A 22,804-nucleotide genomic window follows, 5' to 3' on the forward strand; every position below is an offset into this window, starting at 1 on the left:
TGTGGGGGCAGCTTTTACTTGGAGAGCTGTTTTGTTTTCAGTTTCAACTGAAAAATGTGTTTAAATTTGATTTTTCACCAGTTTATGTTCCATTGTTCCATCATTTAAATAAAAAAGTTATTTGTTTGCCTGCTGGATTTCAGTTTCCTGCTCACTGCAAACTCACAACAAGACATCAGTGTCAGAATATTAGAAAAGAGACACACAGTAGTGCGTTTTTCATGTGGTTTTTATCAACATGTACTATTCGTACTGGATTTAAAATACCTCTGGACCTGCAATAATTCTAAAATGACACCATGACATCTGTATTTAGTTCAGCTGATTAACACTAGTGTTGGGTTCCTAAATCAACATAACATAAATTCATAACTTAGGAAAGACACAGAGAATGTAGAATGATCTTTAAGGCGCTCCTGCAGGAGGGGGCGAGCACACTGACAGAGGCAGAGCCCCTGACAGCAAATGCTTCCCCCAAGACCCTCCCCTTGCATGAAGTTTTTTATTGAGAAAACTGTGACAGGAAATTACCATATAAGGATCAGTGAATGGACAATGGGAGGAAACAGATGGATAAAACATACATGGTAGCAGAGGATGGTTAAAAAGGTCACACATGTGACTTTTCAGTTAAAGAGCAACTCATCTGTGGTATGCAGAAACAAACAGACATCCTTGAAAAACACAAAGGGTCAAGGGGTCAACTAAAAACAGGAACTCTGTTGGTGGTTTTGAACAGATGGTCCAACAAACAATGGTTCAGTTGTGGAACAGCCGACCCCCCGTGACAGAACTCAGGAAGTGCTGCCCTGTCGTCTGTTAACATGTGATAAGCATGCGAAAAACAGCAGTTCTCCAAGCTGACTTGATTCTGATAGGACAATAAGGACAATAATAATAATAACGACTTGGATTTATATAGCGCCCTTCTAGGCACCCAGAGCGCTTTACAGAGATGATTATTCATCCACATTCATCAGCAAGGTGGGTAAGGTGTCTTGCCCAAGGACACTACGACAGCAAACTGGGACAGAGCGGGATTCGAACCGCCGACCTTCGGATCATTGGACGACCCGCTCTACCACCTGAGCTACTGCCGCCACATGACAAACTAATTCAGAAGATTAATTAATCTCACACTAAATAAGTGAAGTCTGTGTTGTACTGCCATCATTCTGTTGAACAATTCCCTTTATTTAACACTACATTTTAATATTGAGTCAAAAGCAACTGAGCAGACGCTTAAGCATTAGATTTTTTTTACTGCATGATGCGGCCACATGTGTCCTCTTGTTATTCTGCAGATCTGGATTTCTTCAAAGACCTCGTGTGAAGCTTGATGTTGGTTCATTTCTGTATGATTATCATCTAAAAATATCAGATCACTACACTATATGGGGTGCATATAGACTAATGTGGTGTTCATCTGACATGTACATAACATGTAGATATGAAGATATGTGAATGATGTATGCAGATATGAGTATGTATGCATGATTTTAATGTAGCGTGAGATATGAGTATGTGGGCATGACTGGTGTGACAGAGAATCATTTAATACGGTCAAAATATATTTTCCCTCATCCCTTCCACCCTTTCAATGATTATACTATCGCTTAAAAGAATAGACTAATCACACTGCAGCAATCACACCAGAATATCTGTCTTCTCCACGGGGGGTTCAACAGGTAACGTCTTATGGTAAACTATAGTCAGGGACATTTCAATCAAGCAGTGGAAGACAGGAATAGTGACATCATGTATGATTTCCAATGTCCAAACCAAAATAATCAACTTAAGGCAAGGCACATTTATTTATACAGCACATTTTAGCATCAAAGCAGTTCAAGGTGCTTTACAGAATAAAAATATGAAAAAATAGTGGCAGAATAAAGAAAAGACTTACAGTAAAGGGGACCTATTATGGCATTTTAATGTATATTTTAAACAGGCCTTGAATGTCTTAAAAACAATCTAAAGCTTGTTTCTTCTACATAAAACAGAAATCCAGCCTGTGGGCCATGTCTCTAGTTTTACCGCTTCTAACCTCCTTCTCTATGAGGGATTTTGAGGGGGCGGGGCTATGATAATGAAACTCTGTGCTGATTGGCTGCTTTAATGACGTGTAGCAGGGGAGGAAACAAAGCCTCGCTCTGGCCAGAGCAGCCGGCTGCGTACACAAAGCGTGTCCCATGCGAGGGAGCGTCAGCGACAAAATCAATTCCATTGCTTTATTTTTTTGTATTGGACTGTCCTAACTGGCCGTTTAATGGTTTCAGTGTGGACAGAGAGCGTCCGATGTCACGCAGCTCGACGCGATAGTCGGACGCTCTCATTCAGTTACATGGTGGAAACGGATCTTAAACCTGAATGACGGTTCTGCATTAAATTGACGCGTACCCTACGCCGTAGGCTCTGCGTTGGTGAAACGCGGAACCATAAATCAGCCTTTAGTTACCTGAAGAGGGAACAGGTCACCTCGTCTTCACACTAATTCACACAGGAAGATTTAATTGAATTCTAAACAGGTACACCACAGTTATTTACTCCGATTCCTCATCATTTCATTTATGTTACAAGACAAATGAATCATGTTAACTGTAAAGAAATCACAACACTGAATTTTCACAAATGGCAACTTTATTGTTAAAAAAAGAAGAACATAAGTTGTATATAAATAACATTTATGCACTATTCCTGGCTCAAGGAAAGACCGTGCATCTTCTGAAGGTGTCGTTGAACAACTTCAGGTGCTTGGAAGATCTGAAACCATGAACAGAAGAAAAATGTATTACTAATAGAGCTCCGGTTTTACTTAACACTCCGTTAGGAAACACTGGAGCCACCGGGGCCACTCACCGGTCCGGTCCGGTGAGAGGCTCCGGTGCTCCGGAGCTAAGCTAAATACTTAGCCCATTCAAAGATCATACTTGTAAACAAATATAAATAAAATACAAAAATAACGTCACTTACCGCTGACTCGTGTGCAGTTGCCGGGTCCGGGCTGTGGGAACTGATCCTTTTATGAGGGTAAATGTCGATGTAAAAACTGTCCCTCCCTGTGAAAACAGTCACGGCTTCTAAACAATGGTGGACGCTCCAGCCGGTGGAGTTAGTTGTGGGCGTGGTTTCAGCAGCGGAGGCCGACCTATGGAAATCTGCTCCCGTCGTGACTCACGACGGGAGCTGATTCTGAACGGCTCGTAGAAGTCACATGACACTGGAAGATTCAGCCGGGCGGGGTGTACAGACCCTGCAGATTTTCATGGTATTTCATCTTTTCTGAGTTGGCAGGGTGAGGGGAGACCACTTTGTATATGTTAAAACAAGATAAAACTTGTTTTTCATAATAGGTCCCCTTTAAACTAGAGTTACAATTTAGGACCAAAATGAACATTGTTTAAAGATAAATGAAGTATAGTTTACAAAGGCAGTTGTAAACAAATTCGTTTTTACCATTGATTTAAAGGAATTTAGGATTTCAGCGTTCCTGCAGTTTTCTGGAAGTTTGTTCCAGATCTGTGGAGAATAGAAGCTGAATGCTGCTTCTCTATGTTCAGTTCTGGTTCTGGGGACACAGAGCAGACCTGAACCAGAAGCCCTGAGAGGTGTGGATGGTTGATATGGCAGCAATAAGTATTTTATGTTTTTTGTCATGGTGGGACTCTATTAAAAAAATGTATCTAATTAATTAAAGGCTTTGTAATTATTTAATCAGAATTAATCAAATATCAATATTTGACAGGAGAAGCAACATTTTTCAATATAAATGGATTTTGGTATATGACTGAATCCTTAAATTGACACATAAATTAGCTTAAACAACAAATGTGTGTTTATTTTGATAACAGTGTTAACATAAAGTGCAATATGAATAATAGGAATATGACTGCATTGTCCACAAGGCACAAACTTAGATTCAAGTTAGCTATATTCACGCTTTTTCAGGACTTTTTGTAAACTTTCTATGTCTTAAACACATGTGTTTTTGTTTAGTAAAATTAAAAAAACACTTTCAAGTACATTCCAGAAAAGTGGAAACTGAACATTGCAAAATTTATTATTTTTTATTAATCTTTATTTTACCAGGAAAATCCCTTGAGACTGAATCTCTTTTACGAGGGAGACCTGGCCAAGAGGCTTAACTGGTGCAACAACAATAAAATCAATTTAACAACAACAACAACAACACAGTGCAAACAACATTACAATTCGTTACATTAAAAATAGCAGGTGCACATTTCTGTTAGATTCTGTTGAAGAAGAACCTTGAATTCACCCAAGGAGATGAGTCCAGAAAGTTTAAGAGAGTTCTGAATGTGGTTCCAGGACCAGGGAGCAGCGCAGGAGAAGGCTGCTTTGCCAAGTTCTGTATTAATCCTAGGGATTTTATACAGCTTCCTGTGGAAGAGCGGGAGTTGTACACATAAATTACTGCATTTAAATGACTTATTTACCCTCTAATGGACACAATAATTACTGCATTTAAATGCATTCATTTGCTCTCTAGTGGACATATAAGTTACTGTAATTAAATGCATTTATTTGCCCTCTAGTGGACATATTAATTACTGTATTAAAAATAATTATTTGCCCCCTAGTGGACGTATAAATGAATGCATTTGTATGCCATCTAGTGGACACATAAATTACTGCATTTAAATGCATTTATTTGCCCTCTAGTGGAAACATAAATTACTGCATTAAAATGACTGCATCGTCTGTGTCCGGCGGTGCCCTCATTCACTACCGTTATATGGAGAAGCGGCTCGCAAAAAACTCCTAATATCTTCCGAAGGACTCCAAATGACACCAAACACCTCTGGGTGAGTATACAACCATAAAAAATGCCAGAAATAAGGTCCAGGTTGTAAAAAACCGAACTTTCCCTTTAAATGAATTTATTTGCCCTCTAGTGGACACATAAATTACTGCATTTAAATGACTTATTTACCCTCTAATGGACATAATAATTACTGCATTTAAATGCATTAATTTGCTCTCTAGTGGACATACAAGTTACTGTAATTAAATGCATTTATTTGCCCTCTAGCGGGACATATAAATTAATGCATTTATATGCCATCTAGTAAACACATGAATTACTGCATTAAAATGACTTACCCTCTAATGGCCATAATAATTACTGCATTGAAATGCATCTGGTTGCCCTTTAGTGGACATATTAATTACTGCATTAGGATGACTTATTTGCCCTCTAGTTGACATATTAGTTACTACATTTAAATGCATTTATTTGCCCTCTAGTGGACGTAAAAAATTACTGCATTTAAATGCATTTATTTGCCCTCCAGTGGACACATACATTACTGCATTAAAATGACTTATTTACCCTATAATGGACATAATAATTACTGCATTTAAATGCATTAATTTGCTCTCTAGTGGACATATTAATTACTGCATTTGAATGCATTTATTTGCCCTCTAGTGGACATATACATTACTGCATTTAAATGCATTTATTTTCCCTCTAGTGGACATATAAGTTACTGTAATTAAATGCATTTATTTGCCCTCTATTGGGACATATAAATTACTGCATTTAAATGCATTGATTTGCTCTCTAGTGGACATATAAATCACTGCATTTAAATGCATTTATTTGCTCTCTAGTCGACATAATAATTACTGCATTTAAATGCACCTGGTTGCCCTCTAGTGGACATATTAATTACTGCATTAGGATGACTTATTTGCCCTCTAATGGACATAATAATTACTGCATTTAAATGCATTCATTTGCTCTCTAGTGGACATATAAGTTACTGTAATTAAAAGCATTTATTTGCCCTCTAGTGGACATATTAAATACTGCATTTTAACGCATGTATTTGCCCTCTAGTGGACATATTAATTACTGTATTAAAATGAATTATTTGCCCCCTAGTGGACATATAAATTAATGCATTTATATGCCATCTAGTGGACACATAAATTACTGCATTAAAATGACTTACCCTCTATTGGCCATAATAATTACTGCATTGAAATGCATTCATTTGCTCTCTAGTGGACATATAAGTTACTTCATTAGAAGGACTTATTTGCCCTCTAGTGGACATATTAATTACTGCATTTTAATGCATGTATTTGCCCTCTTTTGGAAAAATAAATGACTGCATTGAAATGACTTATTTGCTCTCTAGTCGACATAATAATTACTGCATTTAAATGCATCTGGTTGCCCTTTATGGAGGATTTTTTGTGCCAAAATTAAATAAATAAATACATCATTAATTAATTAAAATGGGAATGAAATATATCATTAATTAATTAAATGTGTCATTAATTAAATAAAATTAGAATTAAATATGTCATTAATTAATTAAAATACAATTCATTTTAAGTAAAAATATATATTTATTATTTCAGCATTTAATTAATTAATGACACATTTAATTAATGATTTCGTGTTGCTGAATCATGAAATGTAAATGTAAAACTGTCAGTTTCACTCGTCAAACTCAGTGGGCGGATTCCAAACACCTCATTGGTTCCCCTGCACATCAAGTCAAGATGGGAAAGTGCGACTCCGAGCAGTTCCTCTGCTTTACATGCTACATGCTCGGGGTCAGCAGATCCTGCTTCCACATATTCTGCAAGGTCGAAGATATCGCTCACCAACTCTCTACAAAGTTCACGAAAATCATTCCAAACTCAGCTGTCATATTTAGAAAGTCCAAAGCAGTGGATTCCACTAGATTTGCGTTAGCCCCGCCCACTGAGTTTGACGAGTGAAACTGACAGTTTTACATTTACATTTCATGATTCAGCAACACGAAATCATTAATTAAATGTGTCATTAATTAATTAAATGCAGTTTTACATTTCATGATTCTCACGCAACACGAAATCATTAATTAAATGTGTCATTAATTAATTAAATGCTGAAATAATAAATATATATTTTTACTTAAAATGAATTGTATTTTAATTAATTAATGACATATTTCATTCTAATTTTAATTAAATAATGACACATTTAATTAATTAATGATATATCTCATTCCCATTTTAATTAATTAATGATGTATTTATTTATTTAATTTTGGCACAAAATAATCCTCCATAGCCCTTTAGTGGACATATTAATTACTGCATTAGGATGACTTATTTGCCCTCTAGTGGATATATTAGTTACTTCATTTAAATGCATTTATTTGCCCTGTAGTGGACGTAAAAATTACTGCATTTAAATGCATTTATTTGCCCTATAGTGGACATATTAGTTACTGCATTTAAATGCATTTATTTGCCCTCTACTGGACACATAAATTACTGCATTAAAAGGACTTATTTACCCTCTAATGGACATAATAATTACTGCATTTAAATGCATTCATTTGCTCTCTAGTGGACATATAAATTACTGCATTTAAATGCATTTATTTTCCCTCTAGTGGACATATAAGTTACTGTAATTAAATGCATTTATTTGCCCTCTAGCGGGACATGAATTACTGCATTTAAATGCATTGATTTGCTCTCTAGTGGACATATAAACCACTACATTTAAATGCATTTATTTGCTCTCTAGTGGACATAATAATTACTGCATTTAAATGCATCTGGTTGCCCTCTAGTGGACATATTAATTAATGCATTAGGATGACTTATTTGCCCTCTAATGGACATAATAATTACTGCATTTAAATGCATTCATTTGCTCTCTAGTGGACATATAAGTTACTGTAATTAAATGCATTTATTTGCCCTCTAGTGGACATATACATTACTGCATTTAAATGCATTTATTTGCCCTCTAGTGGACATATACATTACTATATTAAAATGAATTATTTGCCCTCTAGTGGACATATAAATTAATGCATTTATATGCCATCTAGTAAACACATGAATTACTGCATTAAAATGACTTACCCTCTAATGGCCATAATAATTACTGTTTGAAATGCTTTCATTTGCTCTCTAGTGGACATATAAGTTACTGCATTGAAATGCATTCATTTGCTCTCTAGTGGTCATATAAGTTACTGCATTAGAAGGACTTATTTGCCCTCTAGTGGACATATTAATTACTGCATTTTAATGCATGTATTTGCCCTCTAGTGGAAAATTAAATTACTGCATTAAAATGACTTATTTGCTCTCTAGTCGACATAATAATTACTGCATTTAAATGCATCTGGTTGCCCTTTAGTGGACATATTAATTACTGCATTAGGATGACGTATTTGCCCTCTAGTTGACATATTAGTTACTACATTTAAATGCATTTATTTTCCCTCTAGTGGACATATAGGTTACTGTAATTAAATGCATTTATTTGCTCTCTAGCGGGACATATAAATTACTGCATTTAAATGCATTGATTTGCTCTCTAGTGGACATAAACCACTGCATTTAAATGCATTTATTTGCTCTCTAGTCGACATAATAACTTCTGCATTTAAATGCATCTGGTTGCCCTTTAGTGGACATATTAATTACTGCATTAGAATGACTTATTTGCCCTGTAGTGGACATATTAATTACTGCATTTTAATGCATGTATTTGCCCTGTAGTGGACATATTAATTACTGTATTAAAATGACCTATTTTCCCTTTAGTGGACATATAAGTTACTGTATTTAAATGCATTTATTTGCCCACTAGTGGACATATACATTACTGCATTTAAATGCATTTATTTTCCCTCTAGTGGACATATAAGTTACTGTAATTAAATGTATTTATTTGCCCTCTAGTGGAAACATAAATTACTGCATTAAAATGACTTATTTGCCCTCTAGTGGACATATAAGTTACTGCATTGGAATGCATTCATTTGCCCTCTAGTGGACATATTAAGTACTGCATTTAAATGCATTTATTTGCCCTCTAGTGGACATATTAATTACTGCATTTTTAATGCATGTATTTTCCCTGTAGTGGACATATTGATTACTGTATAAAGATTACTAATTTTCTCTCTAGTGGAAATATAAGTTACTGTTTTTAAATGCATTTATTTGCCCTCTACTGGACATATCAATTACTGTATTTTAATGCATGTATTTGCCCTGTAGCGGACATATTAAATACTGTATAAAAATTACTTATTTTCCCTCTAGTGGACATATAAATTACTGCATTTAAATGCATTTATTTGCTCTCTAGTCGACATAATAATTACTGCATTTAAATGCATTTATTTGCCCTCTAGTGGAAACATAAATGACTGCATTAAAATGACTTATTTGCCCTCTAGTGGACATATAAGTTACTGCATTGGAATGCATTCATTTGCCCTCTAGTGCAGTGGTCCCCAACCTTTTCTGCACCGCGGACTGGTTTAATGTCTGACAATATTTTCACGGCCCAATCTAAAGGTGTAGTTGATAAAAACTAGATAAAATGACAAGATCGGCATTAAATACTGTGATATTTTCTCTATAGAAATAATAATAATGAATAATAATAAAACATAATTTTCGAAAAAATAAAATAAAATAATGGAAATTGTAAATTACCTTTAATATGAGTATTTCTATAAATGTGTTTTTATGTTTGTATCTCTCATTAACGTTATTTAAAGCCAGGCTTTTATTTTATTTATTAAGGAGACCGATATTTAGTGCTTTTATTTTGAAGGCATCTCGCCGAGAGACCTTGTAAACATCCGGAGCTTCGGACTTTAATGGTAAAAGTTTAACGGCAGTAGAAAGTGTGTCTGAAAGACTAAACTAGTGTCAGGAATGCTAAAGTGGTGCCCAACTGACACAAAAAGCACCTTCTGATAAGGATTTGTTTTCTTTGCAAATTTTATGCCATATTAATGTACATATTGAATCCTTGTTAGGTTAAAAAGTCATCACAATATTAATAACTTTAGAAAAAGACACCGGAAACTGTCAGAAATGATTTTCAATGGCCTTCTGCAGAAGTTTGGAGAGAAATCCTGAGAAGCTTTAGGCAACACGGCCCTCCTCTTAGCTCGTCAGAACTTCTCTCAACTGGCTCTCTGCAGAGCTGGCGCTTTTATTCAGCAAAGGATGACAGGAATGACCATATTTGGAACAGTGAATGTATAGATGGACAATTGACAAAAACAGATGGTCACACACATGACTTTTCAGTTGAAGAGGCTTGGTATGAAGAAACAAACAGACATCCTTAAAACACAAAGGGTCAAGGGGTCAACTAAAACAGGACCCTCTGTTGGAGGTTTGAACAGATGGTTTTTAAAGACACTGGGTTATTTACAAACCAGAAGTCACCAGGCCAACCTTCATGGGGGTCTCGTGTTATCAGATGGTCCAACTAAACCTAGCTAACCTTTAAGTCAGCTTAAAGTCTTGAAACAACATGAAGGGTCAATAAATGAGCTCCTTCTGGACAAACAAGAACTCTGTGAGGCTTTGCACAGATGTGTCTAAAGACACTGCTCAGCTGTTAACAAAGCCATAAATACCTAAATACCATCAGGGAATGGCCTGTCTGGTGACTTCTGTTCCTATTCTGATAGTTTTTTATTTTTCATAATGACAATCTTAATTCAAAAGAGTTGATTAACCTCACATCCTGCAAATGCGTGTTCGTGTTTGTGGGGGCGTGGCTTTGGACGGAGCGCTCGTGGCGTGGGTGGGGGCGGGGGGGGCGGGGCTAAGAGGAGGCGCCACTTTCAAATCTTGCTAGCTCTCAGAAGTTGCATAGAATACCTTTAAATGCATTAATTTGCCCTTTAGTGGACATATTAATTATTGCATTTTTAATGCATCTATTTGCCCTGTAGTGGACATATTAATTACTGTATTAAAATTACTTAGCCTATTTGCCCTCTTGTGGACATGTAAGTTACTGTATGAAGTGCATTTATTTGCCCTCTAGTGGAAATATTAATTACTGCATTTAAATTTATTTTTTTGCCCTCTAGTGGAATATACATTACTGCATTTAAATGCATTTATTAGCCCTCTAGTGGAATATACATTACTGCATTTTAATGCATTTATTTGCCCTCTAGTGGACATACTGCATTTAAATGCATTTATTTGCCCTCTAGTGGACACATTAATTACTGCATTTTAATGCATTTATTTGCCCTCTAGTGGAAATATTAATTGCTTCATTTAAATGCATTTATTAGCCCGTTAGTGGACATTTACATTACTGAATTTAATGCATTTATTTGCCCTCTAGTGGACATTTTAATTACTGCTTTTAAATTTATTTATTTGCCCTCTATTGGACATATTAATTACTGCATTTAAATGCATTTATTTGCCCTCTAGTGGACAAATTAATGACTGCATTAGAATGACTAATCTGCCCTCTAGTGGACGTAAAACTTACTACATTTAAATGCATTTTTTGCCCTCTAGTGGACATTATAATTACTGCATTTAAATGCATTTATTTGCCTTCTAGTGGACATATAAATTACTGCATTTTAATGCATGTATTTGTCCTCAAGTGGACATATTAATTACTGTATTAAAATTACATATTTGCCCTCTAGTGGACATATAAGTCACTGCATTTAAATGCATTTATTTGCCCTCTAGTGGACAGAAATTGCTGCGATTTAAATGCATTCATTAGCCCTCTAGTTGACATATACATCACTGCATTTTAATGCATTTATTCGCCCTCTAGTGGACATATTATTTACTGCATCTAAATGCATTTATTTGCCCTCTAGTGGACATATTAATTACTGCATTAGAATGACTTATTTTTCCCTCTAGTGGACATAAAAGTTACTACATTTAAATGCATCTTATGCCCTCTATTGGACATAGAAGTTACTGCATCAACCATAGGGCCGCGGCCCAAGTGTGAGCGCCACCTAGTGGGCCGCAAAAAGAATTCTGTTTTGTACGCGTGGGCCGCCGGACTGCATAGCAACTCCCGACCAAATGAGGAGAAGAAGACACTCAGCTAGCTGTATGTGTAATAGTAAGAGAAATAGTGTGTATTTACAGAGAAAATCCTTCATTTTGCACAGAGTAGGTTTAGATCCGCCAGGATCAGGGATCGATTACTTGGGTCTGCGCCCAGAGCGAGTGAGCGCGGCGTGATCATTCACCCCGACGCGTCCCTGTGGCCGGGGAGGTCGGTGCTGCTCGGCCGGTGGGCTCCGTCGTTACTGCTGAAGGATTGTAGATAGATGCGTGGGCTGTCGTGTCTGCTGGACTGGACTGTTCGGGCTTTCGAAAAAGCATCGGAAAGTGACTCGCCTGCAGCTGCGGGCTCTGGCCATCGCAGCTGATCAGGCTCGGATGAAACCCGACACGCGCAGTCCTGACAACTTATTAATGTAAATAACTTAAAGTAAAATCAAATTAAGTTTTGTCCCCGCTCTATTTTTAAATATGCACACTTGTATGCTTGTGTGTGTGTGTTGTAAGGCGGCGCTCTGTGGTGTAGACGGCGCCTTTCCACACGGCGCGCTGTGTGTGTGTTTCATCCTGATTCAGTCTTCACACTGGGACAAAACCAGTGTCTCATACGTTCAGAGACTGTGGCGTTCAAAGTGCGAAAGTGAAACGCCACTGAAACAAAACACAAAGTTTTTCATCAAACATATCCACTCAAGTCTGAACTGAAGTCACAGAAAATAAATTGACCATCTTAAAACATGTTTGGGTCCAGATACAGCTGTGAAGCAGCTTTCTCCACAATGAACAGAATTTAAACTGAATATCGTTCCAGGCTCAACAATGAACATAATCTTTCCAGGGTCATCAATGAGCACCTTTACATTCATATGAGAACCTGACACCATCCAGCCCAGATTTAAAGTCCTGGCAGGATAAATTAGAGCTCAGTTCTCTCACTGAACGACAGAAAGTGGGGGCATACGATTATAAGAGGGGAAGAAAGAGAAACTGCAAAACTGTTCAATTGTTAAGATGTGTTTATATTAATTTATTATAAAAATGTGTTGAGACAATTAACAAAGTAAAGGGGAAATTCAAACTGCTGGTTTAGAAATAAAATAAGATAGCATTTGAAAAATCAAATAAAATCTATTTTATTTTTAAGAGAAAAAATATGTTTAAATCAAGTTACACATGTTAAGTGGCAAATATGTACTTTTTTAATATAACAGTCAGATGCAGATGTGGATACAACTATGAGGCTACTTGAATATATATATATATATATATATGTATATATATATATATATATATATATATATATATATATATATATATATGTATATATATGTATATATATATATATATATATATATATATATATATATGTATATATATGTATATATATATATATATATATATATATATATATATATATATATATTATGATGTTCTGGACCTTCGCTTGAGTACATTTTCTCTAAATGGACTTCTTAAGTTTTAGTTGAATACCCCTGCTATACAGTGTCAATATTTAATGGGCCCCGGGCCACTCTGTACTGAACGAATTGGGCCCCAAGGTCAGAAAGGTTAAGAACCCTTGCTCTAGTGGACATATTAATTACTGTATTAAAATTACGTATTTGCCCTCTTGTGGACATATAAGTTACTGCATTTAAATGCATTGCCTGGCATGTTTTTACCCATCTATGGTTTTTAATCTGAAATGGGACCAAATTCAGCTACAACAGCGGCCTGGGGTTGAATCACACTTAATATATAAAGACATATAGTACTAAGTGAAAAAAAATAATTAAAAAAAATAATTGTTTTTTTTTAACTCTTGGGGACCCCCTAGTGGTCACGGGGCCCTAAGCAGCTGCGTAGTTGGCTTATGCCTTGGGCCGGCTCTGACTGTGGAGGACAAATATGGACTGTCCAGCAAGTTTTGATCTGGAGAAGCTCAATAGCATTTGGACTTTTGTTTTGGTGTCATAAAAAACCCAACACAATCTTTCCCTCCACTGTTGCAAGGCTGTAGCGGTGATTTGTGGGTGGATAATATTAGACCAATTCTCAGAAGAGATTACAATTACCAGTTCAGTTTCCCATTTATATATTTATATAGTTTGCGGCGTGGCCCCGTAGGTCGACTATATACCCGTATAGTTCAACAATCATTTTTCAAGATAATTTCGATCTATAGGCCCTGATGAATATCTGAGTGGCAAATTCCTATAGAAATAGTTTCGGTCAAGCTTCATATCTTTCCCACATAGTTTTAAAGTCTATAAATTCCTGGTTATCAACCATCAGACAGAACACTGTAATTCCTTTACTCACCCACTGGGTGAAGCTGCTGTCATTCACAGCTGGCTCAACGTTTGGATCGTAGGCTGGCCATAATAGTATTTGAGTTTCTTTTTGAACTTTAAAGGAGCTTGAGGCAGGATTTATGAAAAAATTCGTATACGTTTTAAGTTTTCTAGTAATAATGTCAGATGAAGCGTTCCAAACCCAAAAGAATGAGCACTCTAGTGTATCTCTCCGTTGCCTTGAACAGGCTGTGTTCTGCAAAATGTGCTGCAATCCGGGCCCAAATTCCCCGCGCTGGGCTGCGGATGTGACGTCACATGAAGCTGCATGCGCTTTCTCCCCGTTCTCCCGTGCCGGCTTCGCTGTTGGCTGCAGTACCCCCGACGGCCATCGTTGTGAAGGGTGGCGCTTGCCACTCTATTTTAATAGGGATATTGACTTATCCCAATAGCAAAACTTGTTATCAGGGATTGGAATAGATAAAGTCTGAAATAAGTACAGTAATCAGGGCAAAATCAGGGGCAGGGAAGCCCATCTATCCAGATCCTCTTTTATCTTTCCAGTAATACGTTTATAATTATTAGTGTATAGTTAGGATATGTCATTAGTTAGTGTCAGCAGAAGTATTTAATCATTGTTGAGTCCTAGTAAAATGTGTATTTATTTTTAAGGTCTGGTATTGGGGTAACATTAAACATTAAAGCTTGCGTTGTGTCAGTGTTATGGGTGTAGCCTGACATGGCACCATACATCTGCAGCACGTCCATTAGTCTGGACTTGCTGCAGGATTCCCTCCCTAAATGTACAGTTGAAGCTCTTATGCAGCATAGGTAGTAGTTCCATCATTGATTTATACCATTCTCAATGGAACCCGTCAGTCCCTGGAGATTTTCGCAGCATTTCAGCCTTATCTATTTCTGCAGTCGATATTTCTTTTATTCATTTGTCTTTATGTAATTTCAGTTCAAAGTCCAAATGGTTCCAAAATGATTTGACCTTACTGGAATCAAATGGTGTGGGCTAAGAGACTGATAAAAATGTTCAAATGTTTTTTGTATCCCTTCTAATTCATGGGTAGTCTTTTTGGAAATAGGATTTCTAATTCTACATACTGCATTTTCTGAAACGTTTTACTAGTTGCTATGAATCAGGCCAAAGGAAACAGAAGCAGCCGTAAACTGGAGGACGCCCCAAATATGTTTAGGAACCGTGGAGCTGGAAGCTGTTGCTGCAATTTGATAGTGAGGTCAGTTAAACAGCTCTGTTGGAGCAGAAAGGTGCCATGGTGACACCTGACTGTTGTTTATTTTCTCTGCAACAAAACACAACACAAAATCTTTCAAAATGATTTTCACAGCAGTGGAAGCACGGTTCCCAAATACATGGCAAAAGTCTGCAAAGTCACAGGCAGCCTTCCTTATCTGTCTTCCTTCAATGTTTTTGATGCACGCTTACAGTTAGTCAAAAACGCGGCTGCTCGTCTTTTAACAGGAACCCGCAAGCATGATCACATCACCCCCGTTCTGGTCTCCCTTCACTGGCTCCGTCTCTTTTAGAATTAATTTTAAAATACTATTGATTGTTTTTAAGTCACTAAATGGGTTGGCACCAAAATACATCTCAGACCTCCTACATGTTTACACTCCCTCTGTCGGGACACTTCCCCCCAGTTTTTTGAGTTTCAGTTCTGTCCCTCCTGTTTCCCATCTGCCCTGATTGTCTGCACCTGTGTCTGGTTATCCCCTGTGTATATCTGGTCTTGTCATTCCCCTTCTCCCTGTCGGTCCGTACTGTTTGTTCCCTCTATGTCTCTGTTTTTTTGGATTCCTGTTTTTGTTCAGTTTCTTGATCCTGCCAGCAGCGCTTTTTTTTTTTTTTTTTTTTTAACAAATCCTGCTTTTTTGAGGACTCCTGCCTCCGACCTCCCACTCTCTCTCCTGCATTTGGGTCCTCATCTAACCAATCCTGACACCCTTGAGATCTTTGAGGTCCTCTACTCAGTCGCGCCTTGTCGTTCCCAAAACTAGGCAAAAAACCAGGGGCGACCGTGCTTTTTCAGCAATAGGCCCTAAACTTTGGAACGAGCTACCTCCCCACATCAAAATGGCCCCCACACTCGAAAATTTAAAATCTCGTTTTAAAACTTATTTTTATTCTATGGCTTTTAATCCAGCATGAGAGTTGTGCGGTCTCTGTCCTGTCTTTTATGTTTATGAATCACTGGTTGTCCATCTGGTGTGTTTTTATTTCGTTCTTTTATGTGCGCTTGTCTATTTTACTCTGTTTTTAGTTCTTACTATTTTATTATGTCTTCCTTTACTCATTGAGCAGCACTTTGGTAACCTTGTTGTTTTTAAAATGTGCTATATAAATAAAGTGGATTGGATTGATGCAGTTTTGAATTTCTCATTTTTAGATGACTATCGTTATAGGGAGATGATCACCATACTTTTGAGGGAGTCAAGGGAGGCTTTGTTTGGGCATTCATTTCCAGACACACTTCTTCCCCTTAACGCCACCAAACCCATCAGGGTTACTGCCAAGTCTTTAACAAAGAGGGAACCTGCCTCACTCACTCACCACGCATCTGCAATCAGCCCAGGACTTCTACTTAAGCACTCCACTCCCAGCAGGGACCTATCCACCTGTCCCCGACCTGTTCACCTGTCTCTGACCTGTTCACCTGTCCCCGACCTGTTCACCCATCTCTGACCTGTCCCTCTGTCCCCGACCTGTTCACCTGTCCCCGACCTGTTCACCTGTCCCCGACCTGTTCACCTGTCTCCGACCTGTTCACCTGTCCCCGACCTGTTCACCTGTATCCGACCTGTTCACCTGTCTCCGACCTGTTCACCTGTCCCCGACCTGTTCACCTGTCCCCGACCTGTTCATCTGTCCCCGACCTGTTTACCTGTCCCCGACCTGTTCACCTGTCCCCGACCTGTTCACCTGTCCACCTGTCCCCGACCTGTTCACCTGTCCCCGACCTGTTCACCTGACCTGTTCACCTTTCCCCGACCTGTCCCCCTGTCCCCGATCTGTTCACCTGCCCCCGACCTGTTCACCTGTCACCTGAACAGTTACGCTTTACTCAGTTTCATACTGAAATAAAAAGTCAATGCATGATGCAGCAACACCACATTTGTCTATATGCACCCCATATAGTGTAGTGATCTGATATTTTTAGGTGATAATCATACAGAAACTAAACCAACATCAAACTTCACACGGGGTCTTTGAAGAAATCCAGATCAGCAGAATAACGAGGGGACACATGTGGCCGCATCATGTAGTAAAAAAAACACAAAAAACCCCCAGCTTTTAAATCTTTCTTCAAAGTCAAAGCGGCGCAAAACGTATAGGGCTTCATCAGAAGCTCTGATTACATTTACCATCAAGTTTACCGTTAGCATAGCAACTTAAAACATACTGTTTGCCAATAACGCTTTTTTCTTAATTTGGTCCCTTTTCAGAATGTGACATGGTAGTCACTGAAATCTAATGCTTAAGTGTCTGCTCAGTTGCTTTTGACTCAATATTAAAATGAAGTGTTAAATAAAGGGAATTGTTCAACAGAATGAGGGCAGTACAACACAGACTTCACTTATCTAGTAGTTATCTAATCAGCTGAACGAAATATAGATGTCATGGTGTCATTTTAGAATTATTGCAGGTCCAGAGGTAATTTAAATCCAGCATGAATAGTAAATATGGTCGTAAAAACCACATGAAAAACACACTACTGTGTGACTCTTTTCTAATATTCTGACACTAATGTCTTGTGAGTTTGCAGTGAGAAGGAAACTGAAATCCAACAAAGAACTTTTTTTATTTAAATGATGGAACAATGGATCAATGGAACATAAACTGGTGAAAAATCAAATTTTAATTTTTCAGTTGAAACTGAAAACAAAACTCCAGGTTTTTTTTTTCAGAACAACATAACATGTCTAAATTGGTACCTTTAACTGAGCTCTCCAAGTAAAAGCTGCCCCACACTGATCACAGACAATTTTTTATCCAGTGTGAATACGCTGATGATTCCTTAGATGACCTTGTTGGGTAAAAGCTGCCCCACACTGATCACATCTGTAAGGCTTATCCCCAGTGTGAATACGCTGATGACTCCTTAGATTGCCTTGTTGGGTAAAAGCTGCCCCACACTGATCACATCTGTAAGGCTTATCCCCAGTGTGAATACGCTGATGACGCCTTAGATCACCTGACAAGGTAAAAGCTGCCCCACACTGATCACATCTGTAAGGCTTATCTCCAGTGTGGATACGCTGATGACTCCTTAGATCACCTTGTTGGGTAAAAGCTGCCCCACACTGATCACATTTGTACGGCTTTTCTCCAGTGTGGATACGCTGATGATGCCTTAAAATACTTGACGTGGTAAAAGCTCGCCCACACTGATCACAGGTGTACGGCTTCTCTTCAGTATGAATCCTCTTTCGGACCTTCAGGCCTGGTGAAGTGGTGAGGACTTTATCCCTCCTATTTTTTCTCTGTTTGGCTTTATGTTTCTGTAAGGAAAGAGAAAAAGACTTAGATCCTGTTGTTGGTTGACCTGACAAATCCTTTTTCAGTTCAAGTCAAGTGCTGTCCGTCATGTTCGCAGTGAAACAATGAAGAGTTTTATGTCTGAGGGCTATGTTAAGCTTGTTCTGTTATCAATGGCTCTTGACAGCCAGAAAAATTCAGATAAAACATTTCCATATGTCAAAAAAAAAAAGTGTGAAGGGGTAAAGCTACCCACCCTCAGAACAATATCGTTTATAGAAATTGTTTATAGAACTTCCACTGAAAAGATGTGGAGCTTAATGGTGTAATTTTTGTAGAGAAAATGTTCAGATTTTGGCCGTTGTTTGTATTGTTGTTGTTTCAATCTCTGTGAGCTGGTCAGGTTGAAAATCTAGTTTTAAAGAGATGGACAATTTTTTAGCACATATGTTCAATATATGAAATAAATTGCAGATTTGCAATTGCAATTGTGCGTGCGTGCGTGCGTGCGTGCGTGCGTGCGTGCGTGCGTGCGTGCGTGCGTGCGTGCGTGCGTGCGTGCGTGCGTGCGTGCGTGCGTGGGTGCTCGAAAATTCTGTTATGTACAAAAGACCTGGCAAAAAAGTTGGGGAACCACTGCAGCACCACAAGGACACGGCCTGAAAACTGGGCTGTCTTAAGTGTTGCATCCTTTGTTCAGGGCTTGTGGAGTAACTCAGTGAACCCAGCATGGATAATTTGTACATTTTGAACTTTCATTTATTGAGGTGAAGTTTATTTGGTTTTATCTGATTTGAAGCCAATTTAAGGTGTTTCATGTTCATTTAAAATTATATGTTCATTGTCACTACTACTGATGAGCCTAAGTTATTATTATTGTTCATTCCTTGACCGTTAAAAGTATTGTGTTGCATTCAATACATTAACATAAGAATAAAGTTATTAATCTCCAAATGGAAACGTTTATTCAGAGGTTCTCTCATTACATGAATAAAAATACTTTTGAATTTGAATCCCATTCACTAATGCCCTGCCTACAGTCTACATCTATATTATATATTCAGACATAAACAAGTTTAAAAGTCTCTTGGGAAGGTCACGTGTTTGTGTTTTCTGCTGCTCAGTTCAAACTACTGACAATGAAGAGGATCTAAGATGGCGGAGTGAGTGGCAGCATTTTTGCAGGCTCCGTTAAGAGGCACTAATTAGTCCTTGAAAATATTTTTTCTTTTTTGGCAAAAACCCAAACTTTTTCACTTGGACATTGTTAATCACTTAAATTTACCAAAAAAAAAGCACACTTCTTAAAGCATTCTCTTTGGACACCCCCTACTTTCTACCACTACCCCTAAAAAAGAAGGGAAAGATTTTAGGGCACTTAAAATCTTCCCAGGGGCCTGTCCCAATACTCCCCCTACTCCTACTTTCAGCACCACCCCTAAAATCAGGAAACAGAGCCAAAAGCTGTTTTAATTTCAGCTGTAGCGCTGTTAATTATGGAGGATTTTTTGTGCCAAAATTAAATAAATAAATACATCATTAATTAATTAAATTGGGAATTAAATATATCATTAATTAATTAAATGTGTCATTAATTAAAATTAGAATGAAATATGTCATTAATTAATTAAAATACAATTCATTTTAAGTAAAAATATATATTTATTGTTTCAGCATTTAATTAATTAATGACACATTTAATTAATGATTTCGTGTTGCGTGTGAATCATGAAATGTAAAACTGCATTTAATTAATTAATGACACATTTAATTAATGATTTCGTGTTGCTGAATCATGAAATGTAAATGTAAAACTGTCAGTTTCACTCGTCAAACTCAGTGGGCGGAGCTAACGCAAATCTAGTGGAATCCACTGCTTTGGTCTGTACGGAGCCCTGGAGGTGACATGGAAATTATTATTGTTATCTCGCGCGTGCGACTTACTGTATCTCGTGCGCACGACTTATTATCTCATGCCATTCACTTCAACATATACAGCTATTGATGCCAAGCATTTATCTAGTCGTCGAAGTCCGATCTCGGGAAACTGGCTTCACAAACGACGTTTTAAAAGTGGAACTATTTCCAGCGGCGGAGTTGACACAAAGTGCTTCGACATTGTCACGTGAGCGTGCTGGACCAATCAGAGTGGCCGCTGGTCCAAGATCGCTGCCTACAGTGCTGATTTTATTTGTAGAAATAAGCTTTAAATTGCACTAAAATGACTACAAACAATGTTATATGTAAACGAAAATTAATCTGAATTATAAACCTAAGAGACCTGCTGAAACAGTGATAATTCTGTCATTAGACAGAACATTAGACAGACTGACAGAATTATCACTGCCTAAGACAGTGATGATGATTCTGTCATTAGAAATAGGGGGTTCTCCCTAATGATGGAAATATAATACCCATATGCTCAAAAGCCTATGTTAAACCTGCAATAATAACATGTTTTCTATTTTCTATTTTAATAGAGTTGTATTATAGTTATTATATATATATATAGTATAGTATATATTATATAGTTATTATATATTATTATAGTTGTAATATTTCTGGTTCGTTTTGTTAACTCTGAGCTTTGTTGGTTGGTTTGTTAGTTTGCTGGTGGTTTTGTTCTTTTTCTCTGTTTCTCATTTTGCTGGGACGTCGGGTCCCTCCGCCGAGACACAACTTGCGGTATGCGTTCATTGTTATGTCTAAAAATGATGCGCAGTGCCGACCAAATCAGGAACGGTACAGATATTTTGGGATTTTTTTATATATATAAAAGAAATACATGACTTCACACAATACACGCGCTGGGTGACGACTCCGCTCCGACGTCGTTGCTACGGCAACCCGTCAGATCAGTCAATGATGTGGCCCAGTCTGAACAGAGCCAGATGCGATTTGGACACTTGCTAAAAACAGTGTGGACAGTCAGCCCTGAAAATCGGATATGAGCAGGAATCAGATATGAATCAGATTTGCCTGCAGTCTGAACGCGGCCCTAGTTTATCGGAATGTGTCCCGAAGCCCTGCAACAATCCATTATGTGGATTTGATTTGCCTTGACTTGATGTGCAGGGGAACCAATCAGGTGTTTGGAATCCGCCCACTGAGTTTGACGAGTGAAACTGACAGTTTTACATTTACATTTCATGATTCAGCAACACGAAATCATTAATTAAATGTGTCATTAATTAATTAAATGCAGTTTTACATTTCATGATTCACACGCAACACGAAATCATTAATTAAATGTGTCATTAATTAATTAAATGCTGAAACAATAAATATATATATTTACTTAAAATGAATTGTATTTTAATTAATTAATGACATATTTCATTCAAATTTTAATTAATTAATGACACATTTAATTAATTAATGATATATTTCATTCCCAATTTAATTAAATAATGATGTATTTATTTATTTAATTTTGGCACAAAAAATCCTCCATAGTTAATATGCCACTTTATTAAGTTTAAAAAAATGTTCAGGCGTAAAAGTAACCGTTAAGATCCCCAACCTGGGCTCAGTTCATCCAAATAATGCCTGTTAAGAAATTTGATCTGATGTTTTCGGAGATGATAAGAGCCGCCGGCTCGGAGCAGCAGCAGCTCACGGCCGGGTCGACCTTTGCCGTCGTACCAGGGAGAAACTTGCAGCTCTGTGGAGAATTACCGCTGGCTGAAATAAATCATTTAGGAAAATAAATGTTGGTTTAATAGATGAAATCTAACAGTTGTAGTTACGCCTGTTAAGAAATTTGCTCCGAAAATTTTGAGATGAGTACAGCCGGCTGCCGGCTCAGGAGCTGATTTATGGTTCCGCGTTAAATCGATGCAGAGCCTACGGCGTAGGTTACGGCGTACGGCGCGCGTCACTGTGTAACCTACGCCGTAGGCTCTGCGTTGGTGTAACGCGGAACCATAAATCAGTCTTTATTCTGGCGTGATCTTTGCAACAACGAGCAAGCGAGTGATTATGTACATTCTCACACTTACGCCGATGACACTCAGATATATATCTCCTCAAACCCCACCGCTGCTATTCCTCCCGCTTCCCTCACCACCTGCCTACACGACATCAATACCTGGATGAGCAATAACTTCCTAAAACTCAACGGCAATAAAAC

General features: G+C 37.7%; 1 protein-coding gene across 1 annotated transcript in view; it reads left to right on the forward strand.

Moving 5' to 3' along the window:
• Positions 1-6,540: 6,540 nt before the first annotated feature.
• Positions 6,541-22,804, forward strand: part of LOC133422531 (zinc finger protein 501-like) — a 39,366-nt gene continuing 23,102 nt past the window's right edge. The window contains exon 1 of the mRNA XM_061712555.1: positions 6,541-6,594. Within this exon, the coding sequence (XP_061568539.1) occupies positions 6,541-6,594 (54 nt within the window). The remainder of the gene's footprint in view (positions 6,595-22,804) is intronic.

This window comes from Cololabis saira, chromosome 21 (genome assembly GCF_033807715.1).
Source record: "Cololabis saira isolate AMF1-May2022 chromosome 21, fColSai1.1, whole genome shotgun sequence".
In the NCBI taxonomy this organism is placed as follows: Eukaryota; Metazoa; Chordata; class Actinopteri; order Beloniformes; family Belonidae; genus Cololabis; species Cololabis saira.